The sequence below is a fragment of the Thalassophryne amazonica genome, chromosome 5, assembly GCF_902500255.1.
Source record: "Thalassophryne amazonica chromosome 5, fThaAma1.1, whole genome shotgun sequence".
Taxonomy (NCBI): domain Eukaryota; kingdom Metazoa; phylum Chordata; class Actinopteri; order Batrachoidiformes; family Batrachoididae; genus Thalassophryne; species Thalassophryne amazonica.
In genome coordinates this window covers 122,823,937-122,851,539 of record NC_047107.1, presented here as the reverse complement: position 1 = coordinate 122,851,539, position 27,603 = coordinate 122,823,937, and the positions used below count along the sequence as shown (strand labels likewise).

General features: G+C 42.6%; 2 protein-coding genes across 6 annotated transcripts in view; one reads left to right on the top strand and one right to left on the bottom strand.

The window, feature by feature from the left end:
* Positions 1-3,612, top strand: part of tet3 (tet methylcytosine dioxygenase 3) — a 97,682-nt gene extending 94,070 nt beyond the window's left edge. For all 3 annotated transcript variants that reach the window (XM_034171239.1, XM_034171238.1, XM_034171240.1), the window contains one exon: positions 752-3,612. In XM_034171239.1, coding sequence (XP_034027130.1) covers positions 752-2,553 — 1,802 coding nt within the window. In that variant the 3' untranslated portion in view covers positions 2,554-3,612. The remainder of the gene's footprint in view (positions 1-751) is intronic.
* A 6,312-nt stretch (positions 3,613-9,924) lies between these two features.
* The window catches only part of hk2 (hexokinase 2), a 53,178-nt gene continuing 35,499 nt past the window's right edge, over positions 9,925-27,603 (bottom strand). For all 3 annotated transcript variants that reach the window (XM_034171242.1, XM_034171243.1, XM_034171244.1), the window contains 2 exons: positions 14,599-14,835; positions 9,925-10,434 (listed from right to left, as the gene is read on the bottom strand). In XM_034171242.1, the coding sequence (XP_034027133.1) occupies positions 10,290-10,434; positions 14,599-14,835 (382 nt within the window). In that variant the 3' untranslated portion in view covers positions 9,925-10,289. The remainder of the gene's footprint in view (positions 10,435-14,598; positions 14,836-27,603) is intronic.

Below are 27,603 nucleotides of genomic sequence, written 5' to 3'. Positions count from 1 at the left end.
GCCGTAAAAATCTGATTTAGTTGCACATCCAACTGATTTAGTTGCATATCCAACTTCAGTCTGATTCCATGCTGCACGTCCAGTCACAGTTTTGTAATCCATATACTGTGAGTCACAGAACTCCATGTGGGTTTACATAAAGATTTGCAGACACTGGGCAGCAGTCATGTGACTGTTTCCATTTGTGGGACTTTCATTAATGTAGCAACTGATGTGGATAAGACTACGAATAATGACTGCAACACCGACACGCAGATCGGATGTGGTCACTTTCTATACATCAGATTTGATCAGATATGCATTAAATCAGATTTGAACTGGCAGTCTGAATTCATGCAGTGTAACACCCTTGCTAGCACGGGAATTCCCAGCAGATTTATGGATGTATGCAATTGCCACAGTTGATATAGTTACATTTTGACCAGTTATTAATTTTTGTAGTCATGCTGATAGTCCAAAATGTAACTGTCCATCAATAAAACAAAATAAATAAATAAAATAAAATGCTACACTGCTCCGTCATATCAATTGCCATAATCATGGCAGGACCCCACTCTTGCGCAAACTTGGATGTCCATGGATTTGCTGGGAATTATTATGCTTGAAGGATTGCGAGTCTTTTTAACAGTCAGAACTCTTATCTGATGAAGTAGGTAGTTGTCTTAGATGAAATGAGGAAAAAAAACTGAATATATGTAAATGTTGACCATTGAAATTAGTAATATACCTTTCTTTTGTTTCAAACATTCAGCAGTTATAAAACAAGAGGTGAAGCCCATCATTAAGAAGGAGCCCCTCAATGGTTCTATAGATGGCTACCCCGTGCAAGCAGCAGTGCCCTTCAGCATCTACCCCCACCCTGCATACTATGCAAAGGGAGGCCTCGCTTCACCTGGCCAACCCTCTGCACCAGACGCAGTGAATGGATACCACCACAATCTGTCTGCAGTGCACTACGGCTACTACAACTACCCCCCAAATGCACTTTTCCCTCCGAAGTTACGGACTTATGAGGGTCGCAGTGGCTCTTTGTCCAAAGCATGCTCAAAGACAGTCCAGTTGGACAAGAGGCCTGATATACAGAGCCTTCAGTCCAGACTGAGCCAGTCATACCCCAGCCTTCCTGAGCACTCTGAGCAAACCAGCCAACACAGTGCTTACGCTCAGCCTTCAAATTACAGCCAGTCCCGTCCTTCCTCTGTCTCCTCTGAGCCCTCCAATAGAGGCACTCCAGTCGTCAAACAAGAGCCCATGGATGTGCCAGTCTATGAAAGTGCTGTACCGAGCCATATGAGTGTAAGCACACCTAGCACCACACCCCAGCCTGAAGCATGGCCGGTGCATAAGCTTAATGGAAGTATTGCACCCAAAAGCTGGGATGGCCATGTAAAAGCTAAACAAAATCCTGAAGCCACATGTATGACCCCAGAGAAGCAGCAGTTCCACCAGCATCCCCAGCAGCTGTCTTCTTACTCTCAACAGTGGACATCTTACTCTGGCTCAAATGCTTCCATGGCCTCCCCTGCCCCATCGCCATCACTCCAGTTACCTCCTTCTCCATCTGTGTCTCCACACCCAGGGACCCTGCCAGGTAACATGTACCACGGCGGCATACGCGCTACTACCCCAGGCCCAAGTACCTCTCACCCAGGTACACCACAGCCTAGCACGCCTCACTCAATCCTAACACCACCACAGCCAGGCACCCCTGGTCCAGGCACTCCCAGGCACTGGGCGAGTCCTGTTCCTAGTCCTCAGCCTAATGCATGGGCCATGGGGCCTGGGGGGTGTAGGCAAGGTTTGAAGCACAGTAACCCTGCAGGAGCTTGCCCTGACAACATCTGGTCCAAAACTGGGGAGAGTCGTTGTTCTACTCCTCTTGGGCTCCAAGAAAAGACCTGGAAGTCTTGTGGTGGTTCAGTGGCAGGCAGTACACCCTCCCTTGCCCCAGAGGGGCGCCTCTTCCCTGATGCCCTACAGCAGTCAAATCAGGCATCTTGGGATTCGAGCCGGGCTGAGAGCGACGTGGAGAGCACCAAAGGTCGTGATGACGAGGATGATGAGGTGTGGTCTGACAGCGAGCACAACTTCTTGGATCCCAACATTGGTGGGGTAGCAGTAGCTCCGGCTCACGGCTCAATCCTGATTGAATGCGCCCGCCGGGAACTACATGCAACCACACCACTCAAAAAGCCTGACCGTTCCCACCCCACTCGTATCTCCCTGGTCTTTTACCAGCACAAAAACCTCAACCAGCCCATGCACGGCCTGGCTCTTTGGGAGGCGAAGATGAAAATTCTAGCAGAGCGAGCCCTCCAGAGGCAGCAGGAAGCTGCACTTCTTGGCCTCTCCCAGGAAGACATTAAGGCCCTGGGGAAGAAACGCAAGTGGGGAGCTACAGTGGCAGGGGCAAGTCCAGGGCCTGGACAAACTAAAGACAAGAGGGAGGGCCCAACAACACGATTAGCCTCCACGTTCCAAACCACCTCTGTCGTTACTGTATCTCCTTATGCCTTCACCCGCCTCACTGGGCCCTACACCCACTTTGTGTGAGCTCAGATGGACACAAGCAGACTTTTATCTGCAGAGTGGTGCAGTGAGTAACTAGAGAGGACAGTGACAAGGATGACTGTCTCTGTGTCATCCAGCAGTCTGACATCTCTCCATCCTGCCCCCTGAAGGAGGGGGCATTTTAATTGTTGGGTTTTGTTTTTGGTTGGTTTATTTTACCTCATGTCAGGCAGTGGTTTGGGCAAACCGACGCACTGCCTGTGGTGCTCTTCCTCTTTCCTTCAGAGGAACTCCATTGCTTTTTCTTGTTTATACAATTTTAATGGCCGTAATTATTGCTATTATTATCAATATTATTGATTGCTATTGTTACTGTCAATGTTATTACAGGTATTATGATGATTTGTTTGTTTTTATTATTACTGTTTTCGTTAATATTATTAATGATGTGATTGTTTTTTGGTTCTATATAGCTTTTTTTAATCATGAGTTGATCAGACTCGGACAATTGTTTGTCCCCCCCCATATTTAGTTTTGTTTTTTTTATCTTCTAGCTGTACTTGGAAGAGGAGCCGTTATCTAAATCATAAAGCAGCAAGTCAGTCCTATTATTGTAATAAATGCTGCAAAAAGTAGCATTTTCAATTGGTCTGCTGATGCAAGATATCATGCTATATGCAGACGATGTGTGGATATTTATCTGACAAAAACTTTAAGTTCCCCAAAAGATTATTTCCAATTGCAGTCAGATACTGTCCTAAATTCCCTGTTTTGGTCATATATAGACTCATTTTCAAAAAGTCTTTGTTTTGATCCATACAGGAAAAACTTTGAATATCCCAGCTCAAAATTGCAGTGATGCAAGAAGAAAAAAGGCAACATTCAGGGCTACATGCCGCACATTAAAAATAATTATGGAAGTAAAAATTACTGCTGCTCTTTTGATGAGATAACAGTGTTCCTTTTCTTCTACACCCCTCCAGCTTTTGACTGGTGCTCAGCTTCCAACACTGAACTATTTTCATTCCGTGACTCTTCATGGCATTTGATGTTGTATGAGGTGCTCCAACTCAAATCTGGCTCGAGGCTTATTTGGAAGTTTTAAAAAAAGGGGTTTTTTGTGTTTTTTTTTTTTTTTTTTACTTTAACTGGGCGGAGCACCACAATGACAGAACTTAATGCATCAAGACTACAAGTGTATTTGTCTGAAAAAGAATGAATCGCCATACAAGCACGTTGTCTTCTATCTGGTGCTCCACCTAGGCTAAAAACAAACAGGTTTAAGTTTTATCTTTCTGTAGTATTTAAGTGGGAGTGAACGTTTCCAGTGTAAACTCTAGAGGGCAGCATTGACTGCCATTACCATGTGGTGCAAACTGTTCTTGTTAAGTAGAGCCTTGCCATGCTGCAAAACCATCTCTGGCCAGTAGAGGGGGAACTTGCACCCCATGTGCTGGCCATGGCCAGGCCTCGTCACAGCAGGCAAATGCAAGATCTTTGTCCCATTGCTACAGGAAAGTGAAATGGGCAAACTGTGTCGGGACAGCAGTGCTTTTGGTGCTCCTACACAAACTCCGGTGCTCTCCTGTAACACTTGATTTACTGTGAAGGGCCCACTTCTTCCTCTGCATGGTGCTCCCGTCCTCAAGCAGAGCGAGGTGCATCCTTCACCAGGCACCTTGTCACCACAGAGCCAGCCAATCAAAATGCCCATGTAAGGCTGCAGCCGCTGAGCTCAGAAACAGGTTCCGTGCAGAGAGCACGGTCAACCCATGCGCTGGTAAACCGCTAGAAGTGCTTTTCACATGGAGATAAACTGAGATCTGGAAGCGACTTGGAGGTGACTGGAACCACAAAGGGCGGTGACTCTGTGAATGTCATTTTGTGCTGAGTGAAAATAACCACACAAAAAAGAGACGACGGTAGGGGTGTAACGATACAATGTGCTCACGGTTTGTTTTCGTATGCCGGAGAGTTCTACAGGTTTTGGTGCTGCAGTCAAAGAGAGCAGGTTCAAGTTTAACTAATCCCATGTGACTAATGTTGGAATGTGTGGCTTTTTCCCCAGAAATAGTAACTGCGATACAGATTTTAATATAATTGAACTCACTCATATTCAAATACATTCAATGTGTTGGCAGTGTTTACACCATCGCCCGTACCTGACCCGCACCCTCCGGTCCTCATGGATCTCCTTAGCTGGAAGAGACTCCATTTCAGTCTGCAGAAAACTAGACCATCTGAAGCCGTTTTTAATTGAAAGTCCGTTGGTCGTCACTGTAAGGAACTTCAGTGACGGCTTGTGGGGCCTGACCTCACAGCGGCCGTTTCTTCAATGCTTTTGGTTGACCGTTTTGGTCAGCTGGATAAAACCCACATTTCTGCTGACACAGAAGTGGCCATCAACCGTTTATGGACAGCTTGACCCTGGAATGGGTCTGGTTAGCACTAACCCATCTAACCACTTTACAAGATCCTATTTCTGCGAAACAGATCTTTCACTTTGGACAGTCTGGTCTTCTTGAATTGGGATTTGGTGTAAAACCCAGTCCTCCAGCTCTCATTCCCAGATTGATACAGAAACATATGTGGTCGTTGGTGACGACTGTCACCTCCTGACGGTTACATCTGTTGCAGCTACATGCGTTCTGGGCTTTTCCAGCCTGGACTCAGATGGCAGACCAGATTACAGGAGCTCCAACAAGGCCCCAAATGAAATCCTGTAGTCAGCACTGTATCATCCCCAAATGCATTCACACATTCTTGGCCCTACAAAACTGTTAGCAAAAGGCCGTCCCCCATAAACTTTGAGTTGAAAGAAAAACTATAACTTGAGTTACATGGAGGAACTGAGTTCCATCTGCTTCCATGCGAGAATTGTTACTTGTTCGATTTGAGCATGAATGTGCATCTTTTAGACTCTAATTGCCTGTCAGTCATTTCTGGAATGTTCTAGGTTCTTTACAGGTAGGTTAGCGGAATTAGAAATTGGGCTGCCAATATGTAGACTTGGGTTTGATTCCCAGTCACGCTACCTGTGTGTACGCACGCTTGGACAAGACCAATCTTCAGTGTTGTCTCAGTAAACGTAGCTGTAAGTAGCTGTCAGCCTCAGTTGGGGATGCAGCCTACGTTGGACTGGTCTCCTGTCTTGGTGGGAGTTGGTGGACGCTACAGTATCCAGGTCTAAGCGCCATCACCAAGGTCTACATAGGACTTCACCTTCTTTTAGTGTGGGTGTGTTCTATGGGGCGGATAATTTATTTATTTATTTTTAAAGTTTGGGTCATAATGTCCAGTCATAACAGTGTTGTGGCGTCGGCAGGAAATCAGTTAATTTGTCATGCAACAATGTATCGTTACGCCGCTACTCTACAGTCCACGTGAAATTCCGCGAGGCGCTCCTTTTGCTGGTGGTAAATACGAGCGAGTGACTAATAGAAGTGGGCGGCCCTTTTTGGTGGAGGTTATCTGTGAAGAACTCTTCTACGTCTCCAGCTCTACCTCATGCTGTAGAGACACTGGTCACAATCACAACTTGCTACTGAAGGCAGAGAATCGTGCTGACGTCCCTTTGAGTTTTCTCAATCTCACACTCATTTTAACCTGCTTTTTACTCTTATTTATTACTACATGGTGATGATGATAATGATTGTCTTTGTTATTGGTTTTTTCCATATTTTGTTTGATTATAGCTAATACAAATTGTACATAGAGAAGAAAAGATTTATAAAAGCACTTTGAATCTTGATTTTAATGAGAAGAAGAAAAATTATTGACAACTTGAAGTTTAGGGGCTTTTTTTTTTTGTTTCATTTTATTTCTCAAGAGAGAGAAAAATGTAAAATATTAAAATATTTAGGTAAGATTATTTAACTGGTGAGGATAGTACGTAAATCATGAATGACAAGGGGGTATTCTGAGATCTCTGGCAGCCCTTAAATACAGTAAACAACACTTGTTCCCACTGATGTGTTGTGTGTAAATGTGTGCTCTGTGCTGTTTTGCTTTCATAAGTACTGTAACCCCCCTGTTGGCAGCAAACTGACACAAACCCGCCACTTTCTGAAACCAATTCCCCCAAACCCTGAACCCACATGCTCACTTATGACAGTCCCCGTACTCTGAGAAACTACTGCACATCCAAAAAAAAAAAAAAAAGATATCTGCAAAACGTTTCAGTATTTCCATTGAGCTCGTCTCCCAGACATGAATTATTTCCTTCCACACAGAGAAGCTCCACTGACGCGACCCAAAAAACACCATTGTTCCAGTTCAGTCAGCTACGTTGTGCATTTATAAAATTCTGTAATGTGCTAGGAACAGACAAAGTTTCCATGAGTGGAAATAAGTTTGAGCTCCCTCTGCAGGCTGAAGTGTGTACCGCAGGGGAGTGACGAGGTTGGGGTCCTGCTGCTGAACTGTTTCACCCATTCAGCATTACTCAAGAATGAATAAACGTGGGTGCACCAGAAGGACAGATGTACAAGGAGACGAAGCCCACCCACTTTCGGGTCACCCCTTTGAGTCTGGTCTGCTCGAGAGTTCAACATCAGAGTTTTTGTTTTTTTTTCTTACCGCTGTCGTCTGGTCTTGCGCTGGGTGTTGGTAAGGTTAGACATTTCTTGCGTGAAGTGCCTAGAGGCAGCTTTGTTGTGATTTGATGCTATATATAAGCTAAATAAATTTAAACTAAGACCTTGTCAGTGAAAGCCTATTTGCATAAAACTTGGAAAACTTTGGCTGTAACCATTAAATTTAAATGAGAATTAGAGGCTGACTGCAGTTTTAAATGATGAAATATTTTAGTTGCCGCTACATTCTTTTTGATCTGCTTACAATTTTGCCGAGCTTCCCTACGATAGCCCGACCTTCCTTTGCCAACTTAGTTCCTTTAGCTGAGGTTTTGGTTCAACTGTGTGGTCTGCTGCCCCCTAGTGGCCCCACAGACTTGTTTCTTAAAATCCATTAGGAAATCAGTGCATTAGGACCTCATCCTGGACCACAACACACGCTTACAGATGAATACTGCAGCGAACGAAAGTGTCTGACCTCGTCACTCCAGGCAACACGTACGTCATCCTGCACAGAGGGAGATCAGCCTACAGGCGAACAAATATTTACAGTGAAGCAGTAAGTGATAACTTGAGTACTACTATGTTGAAGGTTGTATAGAATCTCTTAAGCTCGGGGACGTTTTGCAGAACCAGTCTGAGGTGTGTCAGCGGGCGACAGCTCGTCCGCTCGGCAATCTGTCAGTTGTGCTCGACGATCAGGTCAGAGATTTCCTCCCTGCTTGTTTAAATGTATCTATGATTATTATGTACTCTAGTTATAATAGCAAGTATGTACTTGGAAAAATCACCAGGCCCCTGACATTTAGTTTGTAAGGATGCAGTGTGGTTTATTAGGGTTATCCTTTAGCTTGTTGGACTCTCTTGCGGGTCCTGTTGAGCTCTTTTTATTTTTATAACCATGTTGCATCGCCTGCCTGCCCACCCACCCACACACACACACACACACACACGTTCAGTGCAGAGTGAGCACTGAGCAACGTGTAAGATATGATTAACTTTGTAAATTTTAAATGTCCCACACATTTTGTGTGGATGATTCTCACAGGGTGGTGCGGGAGGGTAAGCTGGTGCTACGACGCTATACACCTTCCATTCACTGTGGGAAAAACCGAGAAGCGCAAATATTTTTCTGAGCTCTTCAAATGTCAACAGGACTATACTTTTGACTCAGTTTCACGTAATTGGAAGCTGCCCTGGTGCTGGCTTTTATGAAAAAGTTTCGTGCATCTCTTTTAAAGTCTGGGGAGGTCGATGAAACCATAGAACATGTTCTCTTAATATTCATTCCATGTTGTACTTGAAAATGTATTTTATTCTCATTTCAGCTGGGATGAGACGCATATTAAACAACGACTGTTATCCAGGTTTGGTGTTTGGTACAAGCACTTGTTCTAAAACTTTTTTTTTTAATATAGCTGTGCATTCTCATGTTAAGAAAACAGCATTTGTGTCATGCACTTCTTTTTCCTGGATCCTCCTCTTGTGCATTCGGCCTTTGATACACTTCTATACACAGACATGAATCTTAACTGCATACAGCCGCCCACTTAAACAAAAGTCCATTGGAAACCTGATTCATTGCCACGCTGCAAATGTGGGGCCGAGATGCAGATCCCAGAAACAAAAGAGGAGGGGGAAAAAAAAAAACAAACACGACTGGCAGCTACATTCCTTTGAGTTTTCAGACTGTTCTTGGTTATTTTTCATGTCAAGGATGCAGTATGTAAAAAGGTGTTTTTGTTGGGTCTCTCTCTCTCTCTTTGTAGCTGTATGGTGTATTATGTGAATACATAGTGTAAGTGGTGAAAACCCCACAATATTGTTTTATGTTGCGCGATGAATAAAAAGATTGAAGTGAAAGCTACTTTGGTAACTGATTTTTTTCCCCATTTTGCATGAATAGTGGTGTTAAAAATACACTTATGTAGAGCAATGCATCGATTCACATAATCTCTTTATTTTGAGATTCCCAGAGCATGTCCATGTCAAACGCTGAGACTGTAATAGCGACCTAGCGGCAGGCAGATGACTTCCTTGCCTCAAAACAGACCAGAGGCACCTGAATTTAACGGAAACCAATCACCATTGTGGTGTCAGCAAACATCGTATCACTTATTAAACTACTGTGTGGGGAAGAAAACTTGTGATTTATACCCCTAGTGGTGACCAATCATGGCGCACGAAGCTCCGAAACATTTGTTTCACTGATTCAAGCTCACACTAATTAAATCTGTCAGGGAAGCACTCAAAAATATAAAAGATACACCTCACTCACTCCCAGCAGGAGGCTGGAGCCTATCCCAGCACTCTGAGCAAGACTGCACATTTTTCACCAAAAAAAAAAAAAGTGAAAACTTTGTCTCCTGGTACATCAAAAGCATCAGAACACTGAAACATGAAAAAAACACCTAATTTATTTGGAGGAAAACAATCATACAGACCTCACATTCATTCCCTGCCAGTAACTTTTTTCTTTTACATTTGAGCATAAAACACACAATATATGGTACATTCTGTTACTGCAACGATTCCCAAACTGTGGGCTGCAGCACCCTGGTGGACTGTAGAGGTACTGCAGCTAGAGCTTGAGAAGTCAACAGCACATAGATCAAATTTATGGAGGAAAATTAGGCAGCAAATTGATGCTGTAATATTAAAATTGTACATACTCTTAATGATATGATTTCAAAGTAGGCCACGGAGTTCTTACATTTGGGAACGGCTGCTGTAAACAAAATGCTTTTCCCCATCTACTGCTGGCAGCAGTTTCTTGTGAAATGGTCTTTGGCATGATTATCCAACACACCGGACAATGTAAGGCATGTTTTTTTCCCCAACTATTTTAATGATTTAATCATTTCTTTTTTGCAGTTTCATGGTTTAAGAAGTTGTATATTTTGGGTTCAAACTTCAAAAACTGACAGTTTACCCAGAACATGAATTAAAAACAGTGCAAGTACACGTTTCTTCTCATGTTTCCTTGCAGGCGGCTGGAACATTAAAAAGACTCACAGTTTAGAAAAGTCAGATTAAACACATGCCGACTCTTAATTTAACACCTTTTAAATGCCATAAATAAAGACGAGTGTTCGACAAACAAACTGCATTAAAAACAAACATAAGAACTACAATGAGGACTGCAGAGTTAAGTGGATTACTCCTGGTTATTACTCATGGTTATTACACCTGGTTGCTGACGGCTCAGCACTGCTGCTCGCCGTTCTCGCAGCAGGCCACCGCCGTGATCAGCGCTGCTCCTTTCCCACTCCCATCTTCAGAACGGAGAAACGTTACCTGACACTGTGGCGCTAAATCTTGCAGTGTTTCTTGCATGACGCTGGAGAAACTGGGAGTTTGGAGGAGCAGAAAGAGGAGAAAAAAAATAAAACATTGATTCCTCTGTTTTAACTCTGAATAACTAATTTCAATATGGAATAAGAATCTATTAAACTTATTTAACTCAATTAAAAAACATGCAAGATTTTTAAAATGTAAACGTTACTGATTCAATTACATGTACATGAGAATATTTAAAACCAGACAAGATGATGCTCAAATAAGTGTTTTTTATTTATACATGCAATTAGCTAAATGCATCTGATACATTTATTTACACTTCAATACAAGTACTTATTCATGTATTAAAGTATTAGTAAATGCCATAGGTATTAAAGGCACTGCGGTGGTTTGAATCATATTTATCTAATACACTCAACAAAAATATAAACGCAACATTTTTGGTTTTACTCCCATTTTGTATGAGATGAACTCGAAGATCTAAAACTTTTTCCACATACACAATATCACCATTTCCCTCAAATATTGTTCACAAACCAGTCTAAATCTGTGATAGTGAGCACTTCTCCTTTGCTGAGATAATCCATCCCACCTCACAGGTGTGCCATATCAAGATGCTGATTAGACACCATGATTAGTGCACAAGTGTGCCTTAGACTGCCCACAATAAAAGGCCACTCTGAAAGGTGCAGTTTTGTTTTATTGGGGGGGGGGGATACCAGTCAGTATCTGGTGTGACCACCATTTGCCTCATGCAGTGCAACACATCTTCGAATAGAGTTGATCAGGTTGTCAATTGTGGCCTGTGGAATGTTGGTCCACTCCTCTTCAATGGCTGTGCGAAGTTGCTGGATATTGGCAGGAACTGGTACACGCTGTCGTATACGCCGGTCCAGAGCATCCCAAACATACTCAATGGGTGACATGTCCGGTGAGTATGCCGGCCATGCAAGAACTGGGACATTTCAGCTTCCAAGAATTGTGTACAGATCCTTGCAACATGGGGCCGTGCATTATCCTGCTGCAACATGAGGTGATGTTCTTGGATGTATGGCACAACAATGGGCCTCAGGATCTCGTCACGGTATCTCTGTGCATTCAAAATGCCTTCAATAAAATGCACCTGTGTTCTTCGTCCATAACAGACGCCTGCCCATACCATAACCCCACCACCACCATGGGCCACTCGATCCACAACATTAACATCAGAAAACCGCTCACCCACACAACGCCACACACGCTGTCTGCCATCTGCCCTGGACAGTGTGAAGCGGGATTCATCCATGAAGAGAACACCTCTCCAACGTGCCAAACGCCAGCGAATGTGAGCATTTGCCCACTCAAGTCGGTTACGACGACGAACTGGAGTCAGGTCGAGACCCCGATGAGGACGACGAGCATGCAGATGAGCTTCCCTGAGACGGTTTCTGACAGTTTGTGCAGAAATTCTTTGGTTATGCAAACCAATTGTTTCAGCAGCTGTCTGAGTGGCTGGTCTCAGACGATCTTGGAGGTGAACATGCTGGATGTGGAGGTCCTGGGCTGGTGTGGTTACACGTGGTCTGCGGTTGTGAGGCTGGTTGGATGTACTGCCAAATTCTCTGAAACGCCTTTGGAGACGGCTTATGGTAGAGAAATGAACATTCAATACACGAGCAACAGCTCTGGTTGACATTCCTGCTGTCAGCATGCCAATTGCATGCTCCCTCAAATCTTGCGACATCTGTGGCATTGTGCTGTGTGATAAAACTGCACCTTTCAGAGTGGCCTTTTATTGTGGGCAATCTAAGGCACACCTGTGCACTAATCATGGTGTCTAATCAGCATCTTGATATGGCACACCTGTGAGGTGGGATGGATTATCTCAGCAAAGGAGAAGTGCTCACTATCACAGATTTAGACTGGTTTGTGAACAATATTTGAGAGAAATGGTGATATTGTGTATGTGGAAAAAGTTTTAGATCTTTGAGTTCATCTCATACAAAATGGGAGCAAAACCAAAAGTGTTGCATTTATATTTTTGTTGAGTGTAGATTACAATTTGTTCATGTAAATGGGGAATCTTCTTCACAGACTAAGGTTAATTATGGAGTTCCACAAGGTTCTGTGCTAGGACCAATTTTATTCACTTTATACATGCTTCCCTTAGGCAGTATTATTAGACGGCATTGCTTAAATTTTCATTGTTATGCAGATGATACCCAGCTTTATCTATCCATGAAGCCAGAGGACACACACCAATTAGCGAAACTGCAGGATTGTCTTACAGACATAAGGACATGGATGACCTCTAATTTCCTGCTTTTAAACTCAGATAAAACTGAAGTTATTGTACTTGGCCCCACAAATCTTAGAAACATGGTGTCTAACCAGATCCTTACTCTGGATGGCATTACCCTGACCTCTAGTAATACTGTGAGAAATCTTGGAGTCATTTTTGATCAGGATATGTCATTCAAAGCGCATATTAAACAAATATGTAAGACTGCTTTTTTGCATTTACGCATTATCTCTAAAATTAGAAAGGTCTTCTCTCAGAGTGATGCTGAAAAACTAATTCATGCATTTATTTCCTCTAGGCTGGACTATTGTAATTCATTATTATCAGGTTGTCCTAAAGGTTCCCTGAAAAGCCTTCAGTTAATTCAAAATGCTGCAGCTAGAGTACTGACGGGGACTAGAAGGAGAGAGCATATCTCACCCATATTGGCCTCTCTTCATTGGCTTCCTGTTAATTCTAGAATAGAATTTAAAATTCTTCTTCTTACTTATAAGGTTTTGAATAATCAGGTCCCTTCTTATCTTAGGGACCTCATAGTACCATATCACCCCAATAGAGCGCTTCGCTCTCAGACTGCAGGCTTACTTGTAGTTCCTAGGGTTTGTAAGAGTAGAATGGAAGGCAGAGCCTTCAGCTTTCAGGCTCCTCTCCTGTGGAACCAGCTCCCAATTCAGATCAGGGAGACAGACACCCTCTCTACTTTTAAGATTAGGCTTAAAACTTTCCTTTTTGCTTATAGTTAGGGCTGGATCAGGTGACCCTGAACCATCCCTTAGTTATGCTGCTATAGACTTAGACTGCTGGGGGGTTTCTTTCTCTTTTTGCTCTGTATGCACCACTCTGCATTTAATCATTACTGATTGATCTCTGCTCCCCTCCACAGCATGTCTTTTTCCTGGTTCTCTCCCTCAGCCCCAACCAGTCCCAGCAGAAGACTGCCCCTCCCTGAGCCTGGTTCTGCTGGAGGTTTCTTCCTGTTAAAAGGGAGTTTTTCCTTCCCACTGTCGCCAAGTGCTTGCTCACGGGGGGTCGTTTTGACCTTTGGGGTTTTTACGTAATTATTGTATGGCCTTGCCTTACAATATAAAGTGCCTTGGGGCAACTGTTTGTTGTGATTTGGCGCTATATAAATAAAACTGAATTGAAAATGTACAGTTGTGCTTTAAAACATCAACAAATCCAGAAAAATGTGGAAGAAAACAGAAAACCGCCATTCAAATGGATCGAAGAATAGATAGAATGGCAAAGACTCAGCCAAGGATCAGCTCCAGGGTGATCAAAGGTCTAAAGTTACAGTACTGTAACAATTAGGAGACGCCAATGTGAAGCCAAGCTGTGGGCAAGAGAAGTCCTATTGTTGAAGAAGAAGAAGGAGAAAAAACAAAAAAAACAAAAACGTGCTGAAGAAGTTACAATTTGCAAAAGAACACATTGACTGGACTGTTCTTTTTGGGTTGAGGTGCCCCTCGACCCAAAAAGAACAATTTTGCTTTCATAAATTTACAAAATGTTGGTCCATTTCTCTTTAGTCCAGTCAATGTGTTCTTTGGTCGACTCCATACAACACGGATGTGAAGCAGTTCTCAGAAAAACCAGGTGAACAGAAATTAAAAGTGGCTCGACGTTTTGGAGTGACAAAGAGGTGAAGTTATGGTATGTGACCTTTGACCCAGAATACATCATTATAGCAGCGTGAACCCGCGCTCTGCTAGCACTGTGACATTAGCAGACCAGATGTATAACCTTGAGCCATGTACGACTTGCGATGGTCCAAAATGTGGTGCACCAGTTTTCCTCACAACCTCCGACATGAGCTCACATCGCCAAAGCTCAGCAGCGTGAGCTCACGTATCAACAGACGCTTAAACACACCCTGAGAAGAAGCGAGGTGTTTGATATTCATTGATCAGGCAGACGCGCGGCGTCACTCACTGTGGGTGGATCTTGTAGAGCGTGCCGTCCACGCCCACGGTGATGCACAGCTGCTGCAGGTGTCGGTTCTGCCGTATCTTGTCCACCACGGCAGCAAGGCCGGCGCCGCAGAGCTGGGCCGCACGACGAGCCACCACGCAGCAGACCTCCTTCACCAGAACACTGTCGTCGCACGTGGAGCTGGTCAGACCCAGGTGCTGCAGGATGGCGCGGACTTGCCTCAGGGCCAGACGGTCGCTGCAGAGCCAGACACAGGTGCACAGAAGAAAGAATTACACGTCTGAACTTGGTGCTCATCTCTTCAAGAGCCAGAAAAATAAAACAATAACAATCCAATCCAACCGACAGCTGATCTGGTTTTCAGTACGAGGCAACAGAGCTGAGAATCTGGAGGACTGGTTAAGAAAAAAAACAAAAACAAAAAAAAAAAAACAAAAAACAAAACACATTTTGTTTCACAGTTAAATTAAGGAAAAATATTTGCCAATGGAAGAAACAGAGAGAGAGAGACAAGTGAGGGAAGCCAGGAGCGGTAGACTTCCACTCCTGTCTCCAGGCCGAAACACTGGACTTTAGTGATAGGGGATTCTATCACCCGCAAAGTCAGGTTACAGACGCAGGCTGACATTAAATGTATTCCTGGGGCCAGAGCTCCTGACACTGCATCCCATCATAGGGTGCTGATGCTGCAGAAGGGAAGACAGACGAAGGAACATGACATGAGATATAGTCACATAGTTATTCATGTCGGCACCAATGATATCAGGATGAAGCACTCAGAGGTCACAAAAATGGACATAGAAAGGACTTGTGACCTTGCCAGAAAGATGTGTCGACATTGATTAATAGCCTCTGGTCCCCTCCCCTCCTGGGGTAATGATGAGGCGTTGAGCAGGCTGACATCGTTAAATAGGTGGCTGCCGCAATTTTGTAGACAGCAAGGCTTTAGCTTTATTGATAACTGGCCTTCGTTCTGGGGCCGCCGTGGCTTGATAGTGCCGGACGGCCTCCACCCTACTGGGGAAGGTGCCGACATTTTACAGGGAGGGTAACATTAGGAATTTACAGCAGGCCACAGAGCAGGTGATTAGAGACCCTGCGAGGCTTATGACAAATGTGGGTGTGGAATCCATTAGCTTAGTGGGGAAATTAGTGCAGAAAATCCACTATGGTGATAGTGCAGTTTATCTGCCAGGGAGGGAAATTCAACAAGTTGAGACTGTGGTCTGCTTCCGTAGACATGTCCATAAAAATCATAGAGGGATATGCTTTGCAAACTTACTACCCATTACTACATTGGATGATGTTGAAATTGAGGGTGGCCCAGTGGTTGCTCCAACAATAGCCAAGATTTCATGTCTGCTACCTACAACGTGCATGGAATGTGTCAAACCTAAACCTACTTCTAGGCATCTTATATATGCTACTCTGGCCTTCTGATCCCCTCTGAAAATCATTTCAAAGGATTCAATTCAAGGATTCAAAAGGAGTTTATTGTCATATGCACATAGGAACATGTTCCGTGCACAATGAAATGTGTTTACTGCATTTTTACCCATCCTAATTGCCAGTTAGAAGCAGAGGTCACCTTTTTTGGCGCCCGGGAACCCAGCTCCAGATGTATATTCCTGCCCTTGGTCACGAGCAGGGCTGAGCAAACCTTGACCGGCCTCATGACACACTTAAACAACAACACACATAAGCCGGTCCGGTACATTAACACACATAAAAGCACACACAAGGAAAGAATTGGGAAAAGAAAAACCTCCATTGCTGCTGTGTTGAACTCACGCAGCACCACTGGAGAGAGAGAAAAAAAAAAAAAAAAAAAAAAAAAAACCCCACAAAGCACAGAAGCACAGTCATAAAAAAACAAATCACAACAGACAACAGCCGAGACTTGGATGTGTCCAGTGTCCAGACAGACAACCCGGAAGGCCGGACGTGAGGCGCCATCGACAGGCCTTATCTGTCCATCCTGGGGGGGATCCCAGTCCTGAATCAGTCCACCAGAGTCTCAAGGTCCCACAGTCAACATCTCAGGACTGGGAAGGGAGGGGACGAGGAGCGAGGCTATCAGGAGTGTCATTTATGGAAATTGTGGATGCATTAGGATTTCGGCAATGCATTCGGGACTCGACACACATTAGGGTGATTCTTAGACTATGGGCACTTATTATGTCCTTTGATCATATTGTATGAAAAACAGAAAAAAAAGGGGAAATTGCACACTTTTATAGTTATCTTTACAATGAAAGTGTTTTAAGAAATTCGTTCTAGTAGTCTATGATGACTTTTTCACCTTTTTTCAGCATCATTATATGCAAATATTGCCGTTTTGTGCTTGTCCCACACCCAGACTTTTGATCTTCAATGATAAAAATGAATGGTAAAAAAAATGTTTTTTCTAATGTTTTAAAATATCTCTGAATAAAATATCAGTAAAATAATCAAAACATAATTGGGGTATTCAATGTCATACAACTGTTGTGATTTTTTTAAAAATGTAGTTGTCCCACACTATTGCCGTAATTTCCACCACAACACTGTAATGTCCCTTTAAACAGTTTGTATGAAAGATTGTTTGGGTAGTTTCTATGGAGATAAACAGTGACATCAGAGCACATGTATATAGCGCCAAATCACAACAAACAGTTGCCCCAAGGCGCTTTATATTCTAAGGCAATGGTGTGGTGGAAATTACATTTACAAGGCCAATAGTGCCCATAGTTAAAGAATCATCCATTAGTGGAAATACCCTGGATTTGGTTCTCGCACGTGGTATTGCTGTCACGAATATTGACATCATGCCTCTTACATCAGTGGTGTCTGATCACTCAATTATTAAGTTTACAGTTTCACTGGTGTGGTTAGTGGAGCAATAACCTTATTTATCACTACGGCGATGCATCAACTCCTCAACTAAGACTGAATTTGAAGCTAAACTGCCTGATGTCTTAGCTTCACATCTGGCAAATACCCAGTCAGTAGACAGACTTGTGGATAGTTTAAACTCAGTGCTCAAAACTACAACTGACATGATTGCGCCACCGGTGTTAAAACCGCGCTCCCCAAAACACAGTTACCTTGGTTCAGTGATTACCTGCGTGACCTCAAGCATAAGGAAAGAGGTCTAGAACAGAAATGTGTCTTTCAAAATTAGAAGTATTCCACCTTGCATGGCGTGATGCTATCTTAGACTATAAGCATGCATTACTGGCTACAAAGCGGACCTACTACTCTGATTTGATCAACAAAAACAAGCATAACTCAAAGTTCTTGTTCGACACGGTGGCAACACTTATTCATGGACAACCACCAGTACTTTGCTCTCCTTTTACAGCACAAGATTTCGTGGATTACTTTAAGAAGAAAACTGAAAACATTAGGTTAAACATATCCCAGCCACTACGTCTTGCTATTGAGGTGGGCGCCATTACTGAGGTATTACCTAGATTTACAGAATTTGATAGTATCTGTCAAGGATTTTATATAGTTCATGCTCTTATTATCATTTATTTTCTTTAGTTTATGCTTATATTATTATTATTTATTTTCTTATAGTTTATGCTTATTATTTTTCCTCTTTGTGAGAAGAGGAGGATTTAGAAAGAAAGACTTGTTGTCTGCATTCTTCATGATTGAGCAAACTATTTTTCATTTTGCCTTATCCTGCTTTGACGAGCCACAAGGCTCATGTTGCAGGAATGGAAGGTTTCAGCCGTTACCTATCTTTGCTATCACCCTCTTGTAGACATGACTCATGTGTAACCTCTCCCGACTGTCCTTGTTTGTTTTTTCTCATGTTGATGAACTAAATAAAAGGCTGGGCCAGAGGAGGAGATTTTTAGGAGAGCTTTGTGGCTGAGCACTTACAAGCTGCTTCATTGTTCTCCTCCTCTGCGCAGAGCAAAAAATATATATATATATATTTGTCTCTCTCTGACTGGTTTCTTTTCAGTGATTGTGCCTCTCATTTCTTTAAAAACAGGGTGCAAACCCAACATCACTGGGCATGTTGACGAAACTCGTAACGTTAACAAAAAGGCCAACCTGTTTATCTGATCCTATACCAACAAAACTGTTTAAAGACCTGTGGCCCACTCTTGGGCTGACTGTGCTTCTGGATCTGTTCCTAAATGTTTCAAATCTGCAGTGATTAAACCATTACTTAAGAAACCTAATCTTGACCCTAGTGTATTGAGAAATGATTGGCTGATATCAAATCTATCATTTTGTTCTAAAATTCTGGAAAAAAAGGGGTGTCACGGCAGCTTGTGGACTATCTTACTGAGAATAATCTCTTTGAGCCACTGCAGTCTGCTTTTAGAAAATATAATTTCACAGAGACGGCTCTCACTAAAGTGGTGAATGATCTATTTGCAATGGTGCAGTAAGATCTCAGTGCTGCATTTGATACACAGTGGATGACATACAGTGGATCATCATATTCTACTTGATAGGCTGGAAAATCATTTTGGGATTACTGGGAGTGCCCTTGCATGGCTGACATCATACAACCCCTGGCAAAAATTATGGAATCACCGGCCTCTGAGGATGTTCATTCAGTTGTTTAATTATGTAGAAAAAAGCAGATCACAGACATGACACAAAACTAAAGTCATTTCAAATGGCAACTTTCTGGCTTTAAGAAACACTATAAGAAATCAGGAAAAAAAAATTGTGGCAGTCAGTAACGGTTACTTTTTTAGACCAAGCAGAGGGGAAAAAAATGGACTCACTCAATTCTGAGGAATAAATTATGGAATCACCCTGTAAATTTTCATTCCCAAAACTAACACCTGCATCAAATCAGATCTGCTCATTAGTCTGCATTTAAAAAGGAGTGATCACACCTTGGAGAGCTGTTGCACCAAGTGGACTGACATGAATCATGGCTCCAACACGAGAGATGTCAATTGAAACAAAGGAGAGGATTATCAAACTCTTAAAAGAGGGTAAATCATCACGCAATGTTGCAAAAGATGTTTTTTCACAGTCAGCTGTGTCTAAACTCTGGACCAAATACAAGCAACATGGGAAGGTTGTTAAAGGCAAACATACTGGTAGACCAAGGAAGAGATCAAAGCGTCAAGACAGAAAACAAAGCAATATGTCTCAAAAATCGAAAATGCACAACAAAACAAATGAGGAACGAATGGGAGGAAACTGGAGTCGATGTCTGTGACTGAACTGTAAGAAACCACCTAAAGGAAATGGGATTTACATACAGAAAAGCTAAATGAAAGCCATCTTTAACACCTAAACAGAAAAAAACAAGGTTATAACAGGCTAAGGAAAAGCAATCATGGACTGTGGATGACTGGATGAAAGTCATATTCAGTGATGAATCTCGAATCTGCATTGGGCAAGGTGATGATGCTGGAACTTTTGTTTGGTGCCGTTCCAATGAGATTTATCAAGATGACTGCCTGAAGAGAACATGTAAATTTCCACAGTCATTGATGATATGGGGCTGCATGTCAGGTAAAGGCACTGGGGAGATGGCTGTCATTACATCATCAATAAATGCACAAGTTTACATTGATATTTTGGACACTTTTCTTATCTCATCAATTGAAAGGATGTTTGGGGATGATGAAATCATTTTTCAGGATGATAATGCATCTTGCCATAGAGCAAAAACTGTGAAAACATTGCTTACAAAAAGACACATAGGGTCAATGTCATGGCCTGCAAATAGTTCGGATCTTAATCCAATAGAAAATCTTTGGAAGTTGAAGAAAATGGTCCATGACAAGGCTCCAACCTGCAAAGCTGATCTGGCAACAGCAATCAGAGAAAGTTGGAGCCAGATTGATGAAGAGTACTGTTTGTCACTCATTAAGTCCATGCCTCAGAGACTGCAAGCTGTTATAAAAGCCAGAGGTGGTGCAACAAAATACTAGTGATGTGTTGGAGCGTTCTTTTGTTTTTCATGATTCCATAATTTTTTCCTCAGAATTGAGTGATTCCATATTGTTTTCCCCTCTGCTTCCTTCTACAAAATTAAACAACTGAATGAACATCCTCCAAGGCCGGTGATTCCATAATTTTTGCCAGGGGTTGTATAGCACCCCTTAGGCACATATTGTGGCATTTTGGAATTACCTTTCTCTGCTATGCTGATGATAGTTATATATGCCAATAACTGCTGGTAATCTCGTTTACATAAAATCCTTAGAAGATTGCCTTGGACCAGTGAGAAGTTGGATGTCTAGAAACTTCCTACTTTTAAACTCTAAATAAGACTGAAATGATGGTTCTTGGTCCAGTGAGACAATGGCATCAATTTAACCAGCTAACGCTTAACCTAGGCTCGTGTGTCATACATCACACTGACAAAGTGAGGAACCTTGGGGTAATTTTTGATCCTACATTGTCCTTTGACCTCCACATTAGAAATATTATGAAGACTGCTTTTTCCACCTGCGAAATATAGCGAAGATTCATCTCATCCTGTCTATGGCTGCTGGTGGTTGTGCTACTAGTCTATAAAATTGCTATCGGACTGGCACCTCCCTACCTAGCCGACCTAATTAAACCTTACGTACCGGCCTGGACTTTGCGTTCTCACGGAGCAGGAATACTTTGTGTCCCCTCTTCTCGTGCCCTTGTTCTGTGGAATGATCTCCCTGCGTCAATAAAATAGTCAGATTCTGTGGAGACTTTCAAGTCCAGACTTAAGACGCACTTATTTTCCCTTTTGTATGGCTAGCATACTGGTACAGTTTTGTTTTACACTTTTTACTCTTGTCATTTTATTAGGAAACAGAGCGGGCCACAGCCTCAACTTTACCTAAATTCTGGGTCTTTAGTGAAGCTTAGGGCTAGTGGCCGGCGATCACCTTAGTATTTGTTTCTTCTTGTTGTTTAATGCTGACAAATTATACAGTATTTATTGTCCGTCTTTCTGATGCCTGATTCTGTTTTTTCTCTCTGTTTAAGGTGCAGCTCCATCCAGAGATGGGTGTGGTAATTGTGCTGGAAACCCTCCTGTCCTGTGCACCAACAGCTTTTCCTGTATATTCCTTTTGTGAATTGTTCTGTAATTTGTGTCTGTATCATGGCCCAAATAGAGGGTTTTGAGATGGGAGTTGTATTTGTGCTGGAGACCCTCCTCACCCACAGCATTTCCTGTATATTCGTTTTGTGAATTGTTCTGTAATTTAAGTCTGTATCATGGCTCAAGCAGAGGGTCACCCCTTTGAGTCTGGTCTGCTTGAGGTTACTTCCTCAGAGGGAGTTTTTCTTTACCACTGTTGCTCTGGGGGTTAGTAAGGTTAGACCTTACTTGTGTGAAGCACCTTGAGGCAACTCTGTTGTGATTTGGTGCTATATGAGGTCTGTTAGAAAGTATCCAACCTTTTTGTTTTTTCAAAAACCTTGTGGATTTGAATCACGTGTGCTTGCATGAGCCAACCTTGAACCTTCATGCACATGCGTGAATTTTTTCAGGCCTGTCGATTGCGTCATTTGCTTGTAAGCAGCCTTTGTGTGAGGATGGGTGGAGTCTCTCTGCGTTTTTTCTTTGCAAGGAAATGGCGGAACGACTGGAGCAGCGCGACTGCATCAAATTTTGCCAGAAACTGGGTGACAGCCAGGTGGAAACCATTTGGATTATTCAGACGGCTTTCGGTGACGATCCTATAGGCATCACACAGATTAAGGAGCGGTACAACCGGTTTAAAGGCGGCCGCACAACGGTGGAGAGCGAGCCATGCTCTGGTCGGCCATCAACATGCTGAAATGACCAGATCATTTCCAAAGTGACCATTCCACCATTCAGAAGATTCAGACGGCTTTCGGTGGCTTTTCAGTCGTGATTATCCGAGAAATTGTGGAAGAGCTGGGCATGCCACATGTCCTGTGAGGCTTCAACACGAAGGCGCTTTTGCTGCACCATCAGCTTCGTGCCAATGAATTTCGCTGCAACTCTTTTCATGGCCAACTCTTCTGTCACAGCGGAATGTGCCGAAAAAGTGCTGATGTTCACCTCTTCCGCAATTTCTCGGATAGTCACACGACGGTCCCACATCACCACAGCGTTCACTTTGGAAATGATCTGGTCATTTCAGCATGTTGATGGCCGCCCGGAGCGCGGCTCGCTCTTCACCGTTGTGGGGCCGCCTTTAAACCAGTTGTACCGCTCCTTAATCTGTGTGATGCCCATAAGATCATCACCGAAAGCTGTCTGAATAATCCGAATGGTTTCCACTTGGCTGTCGCCCAGTTTCTGGCAAAATTTGATGCAGTCGTGCTGCTCCAGTCGTTCCGCCATTTTCCCTGCAAAGAAAAGATGACAAGAGACTCCACCCATCCTCACACAAAGGCTGCTTACAAGCAAATGACGCAACCGACAGGCGTGAAAAAATTCACGCATGCGCATGAAGGTTCAAGGTTGGCTCATGCAAGCACACGTGATTCAAATCCATTAGGTTTTAGAAAAAAATAAAAAGGTCGGATACTTTTCTAACAGACCTCGTATAAATTAAAATAAATTGAAATTGAAGAAATTATATTTGCTTGATAATTTTTTAAAAATAAGTAACATTCTTTAAGCAATACAAGAAAACTGATCAAATCTGGACTGAGATCTCCCATGTTCCTTTCTGGAAAACTGAAGCAGAAGCTTCCTGTCTTCTGTTGAAGAAAGTCTTGCTCTGTTCCAGCATGGAGGTGAATAACTGGTGATGTACTGTGCTCAGTTTGTCCAATCACAGCCACAGAAGTTGTTTTTGGGGTCTTGGTGGCTTCCCTCACGTCTCTCTACACAGTCACAGTGTCCCTGCTCAAGTCATATACCCATGCAGTATTGTGCCATTTGTGTTTCTTAATAACTGATGTAAATGAAATCTGGGACATATTCAGCGACTTGGAGTGTTTATGTATCCATCCCCGAACTCACCGTGCAGCAGATGAGTGAAAGAATCCTGCAGTTGATGATACGAGGTCTGTCAATAAAGTATAGGTCCTTTTTATTTTTTTCAAAAACTATATGGATTTCATTCATATGTTTTATGTCAGACATGCTTGAACCCTCGTGCGCATGCGTGAGTTTTTCCACGCCTGTCGGTGACGTCATTCACCTGTGAGCACTCCTTGTGGGAGGAGTCGTCCAGCCCTCGTCGGAATTCCTTTGTCTGAGAAGTTGCTGAGAGACTGGCGCTTTGTTTGATCAAAATTTTTTCTAAACCTGTGAGACACATCGAAGTGGACACGGTTCGAAAAATTAAGCTGGTTTTCGGTGAAAATTTTAACGGCTGATGAGAGATTTTGAGGTGATACTGTCGCTTTAAGGACTTCCCACGGAGCGAGACGTTGTGCAGCACTCCCAGGCGCCGTCGTCAGCCTGTTTCAAGCTGAAAACCTCCACATTTCAGGCTCTATTGATCCAGGACGTCGTGAGAGAACAGAGAAGTTTCAGAAGAAGTCGATTTCAGCATTTAATCCGGATATTCCACTGTTAAAGGAGATTTTTTTAATGAAAGACGTGCGGACGGGTCCGCGCGTCGGGACGCAGCCGGCGCAGTGCGGCGGCACAGGAAAAACACCTCCGTGTTGATAACCATTTGTAAAATCCAGGCGGCTTTTGATGGCTTTCAGTGGAGTGAGTATATGAGAAATTGTTTATCAGCTGGAGATGTTCCAACTTGTCCTTAAGGCTTCCAACGGAGGTGTTTTTCCTGTGGCGGAGCGTCGCGGCGGCTGCGAGCCGACACTGCAATCTGCCCGCACGTCTTTCATTAAAAAAATCTCCTTTAACAGTGGAATATCCGGATAAAATGCTGAAACCGACTTCTTCTGAAACTTATCTGTTCTCTCACGACGTCCTGGATCAATAGAGCCTGAAATGTGGAGGTTTTCAGCTTGAAACAGGCTGACGACGGTGCCTGAGAGCGCTGCGCGACGTCTCGCACCGTGTGAAGTCCTTAAAGCGACAGTATCACCTCAAAATCTCTCATCAGCTGTTAAAATTTTCACCGAAAACCAGCTTAATTTTTCGAACGGTGTCCACTTCAATGTGTCTCACAGGTTTAGAAAAAATTTTGATCAAACAAAGCGCCAGTCTCTCAGCAACTTCTCAAAGGAATTCCCACGAGGGGCTGGACGACTCCTCCCACAAGGAGTGCTCACAGGCGAATGACGTCACCGACAGGCGTGGAAAAACTCACGCATGCGCACGAGGGTTCAAGCATGTCTGACGTAAAAACATATGAATGAAATCGATATAGTTTTTGAAAAAAATAAAAAGGACCTATACTTTGACAGACCTCGTATGATTGTCAAATATGGTAGAAAAACATCAGAAGTACTTGTCTTCTCAAAAGCCATTAGCCACATGAAATTAAATTTTATTTGGGGGGGGGGGGTAATGTTGATGTCATTGTTTCATCTGTTCAATATGGGAACAAAGCAAACTCCATGACAGAGTCTCTCTGTGTGCTACCAGCACCCAGTTTACTGGGACGTGGCCACTGCCGTAGATAAGGAGCACTGATAGGAACAATGCCGTTAAAATAAACGTCAAAAGTTTGAAAATATTGTGTTTGATGGTTCTACTATATAAACACAGTAATGATAATATCTACATTAAATTTGATGGGTGTCTTGTTTCACACTGTCCCACAGCAACATTAAAATAGTGAGATTAGTGTACAATTTTACTCTTAATTTACTCTGTTAAGTGTCAATTTAATTCATTAAACATTTAATTTCAATTTATTTTCATTTATATAGTGCCAAATCACAACAGAGGTGCTGCAAATACTTTCCAGACGAACTGCATGATCGGGTACCCCGGGAGATTGGGGGGTGTTGTGGGAGTATGGGGTGAGGGGGGTCCCTTCTCACGGCCATCCAATCCCTGTACTCACAAAGCAAAAGCTGTATTTGGGTCCTTGGCAGTAAGTCAGACTCATTTCTAGTGGAGATTCACCTCCACCAGGGCTGCACCTTGTCACCAATCCTGAGATCATGGCATAGTCAGGGGGACGAGGGTCTTCAGTTTGGTGGGCTCAGGGTCTCATCACTGCTCTTTGCAGATGATGTGGTCCTGTTGTCTTCATCAGCTTGTGACCAACACTCACTGGGTCGGTTCACAGCTGAGTGTGAAGCGGCTGGGATGAGGATCAGCACCTCTAAATCTGAGGCCATGGTTCTCAGCAGGACACCGATGGATTGGCTGCTAGATTAGTGTATAATGTTTTTGGTTAATAATTTATTCTATTAAGTGTTCATTTAATTCATTAAATATATTTAATATTCAGTTGCATTATAAATAATTAAACATACAATTGAATTCAAAGCTCATGAGGTGGTGGTGGGGGGGATCCAAATTCACTGACAAATCTGACTTTTGTTTTTAAAAAAGTAACGCAATAGTTAGTTTCCCTAGTAACTAATTACTTTCATAATGCTGTTACTTTTTGGGAGAAGTAACAAGTAACTATACCCAATTTTTTTTTTTTTAATTAACGTGCTCAGTACTGATAAGAATCTATTTGGACCCATCAGTAAGCAGTGAGGACTAAAGTTCATCCAAAGGACATAACTGACTTATAAGCAAAAGTACTACAAAACCCTGATACATGATCTGCAGCATGCATGTACATGTATTAAAAACACATACAATCCATTCAAAAAGCACAAAAATATTGTCTGAAGTTCATTTCAAATCCTGCCTGGTACACGGTACAAAAGTGAAATAAACCAGGATTGTGCAAATATGTGTCTAAAATGCATATTTCCAGATACCATCTTGGGAGAAAAAACAAACAAAACGACTGCCATCTTGAAAATCTAAGGGTGAATCTCAATTCTACCCCTTGGCCCTTCCCCTTCCCCCTCCGTTTTGCGCAGGCACGAGAGACAGAGGTGTGTCTCAATTCTCTTTTTGGAGTGAGGTGGAGGGGAAGGCAAAGGGCTACAAACCCTCTGTTTGGAGTGAATATGGACGCACACTCCGTTTGGAGGGGTAGGAGGAGCTTACTGCTGTCTCCGAAAAACAAACGGCCCCGAAAGAGCCACACAAATGAAGCGGCTTTCATTACAAATTATGCTGTTTAGAAAGTTATAACTTGCCAAAAAACTTTACAGGCAGTTGTCTATGACAGCAACGTGTATGCTGCTGGATGCATGTTGTGTATATTGTTGTTCTGAAGAATATCGTAACTTCGCTCGTGCGCTGAGGTGTTATAATGCACATACACACGAACGCTACGATAAGACACTTATATCTCACAATGGAGAAAATCATGATAAAGGATAAGCACGTTAAGTTGTATGTTCATAACTTTTTGGATAATAACGATCCCTGCTGTTGGATTTCAAGGTCTGTAACGTGTGTGTATTTTGTAAACAAACAGGGAGCCCTGAACACACTCATCTAATAAGCTTTCAGGCAGAAAATGAAAAGTTTCATCAATGGGAATAAGTTGGAAAATACATAATATAATATAGACACATGTATATGTGTAACATAACCTGACGTCCTAATAGACTGATATTATTTGTCAAAGAAATTTCTAAAGGAATTAGGGCTGGATGCAAAAAATGGGAGAATTTAAAAAGAAATATAAGGTTAACAGAACTAGATGCAGCCCATAACATACATACAGGTGCTGGTCATATAATTAGAATATCATGAAAAAGTTGATTTATTTCAGTAATTCCATTCAAAAACTGAAACTTGTATACATTCATTGCACACAGACTGATATATTTCAAGTGTTTATTTTAATTACTAATTCATTAATAACTAAATCAATTGATTAAACAATATCAATTACTATTATTGATTAATTATTATTAGTTTTAATGAATTAATTATGAATACTATTTATTATTATTATTATTATTATAAATTACAAATTAATTAACATGACATGATTGCGATGCGTCACAGAAATCTGCGACTTCTTCTATTTCTTTGCATTTACACAGAAAGGTGAGAAAATAAAAAGAGCAAACAAGCGACTGCAACAAGTTGCATTTCGGTTGCCA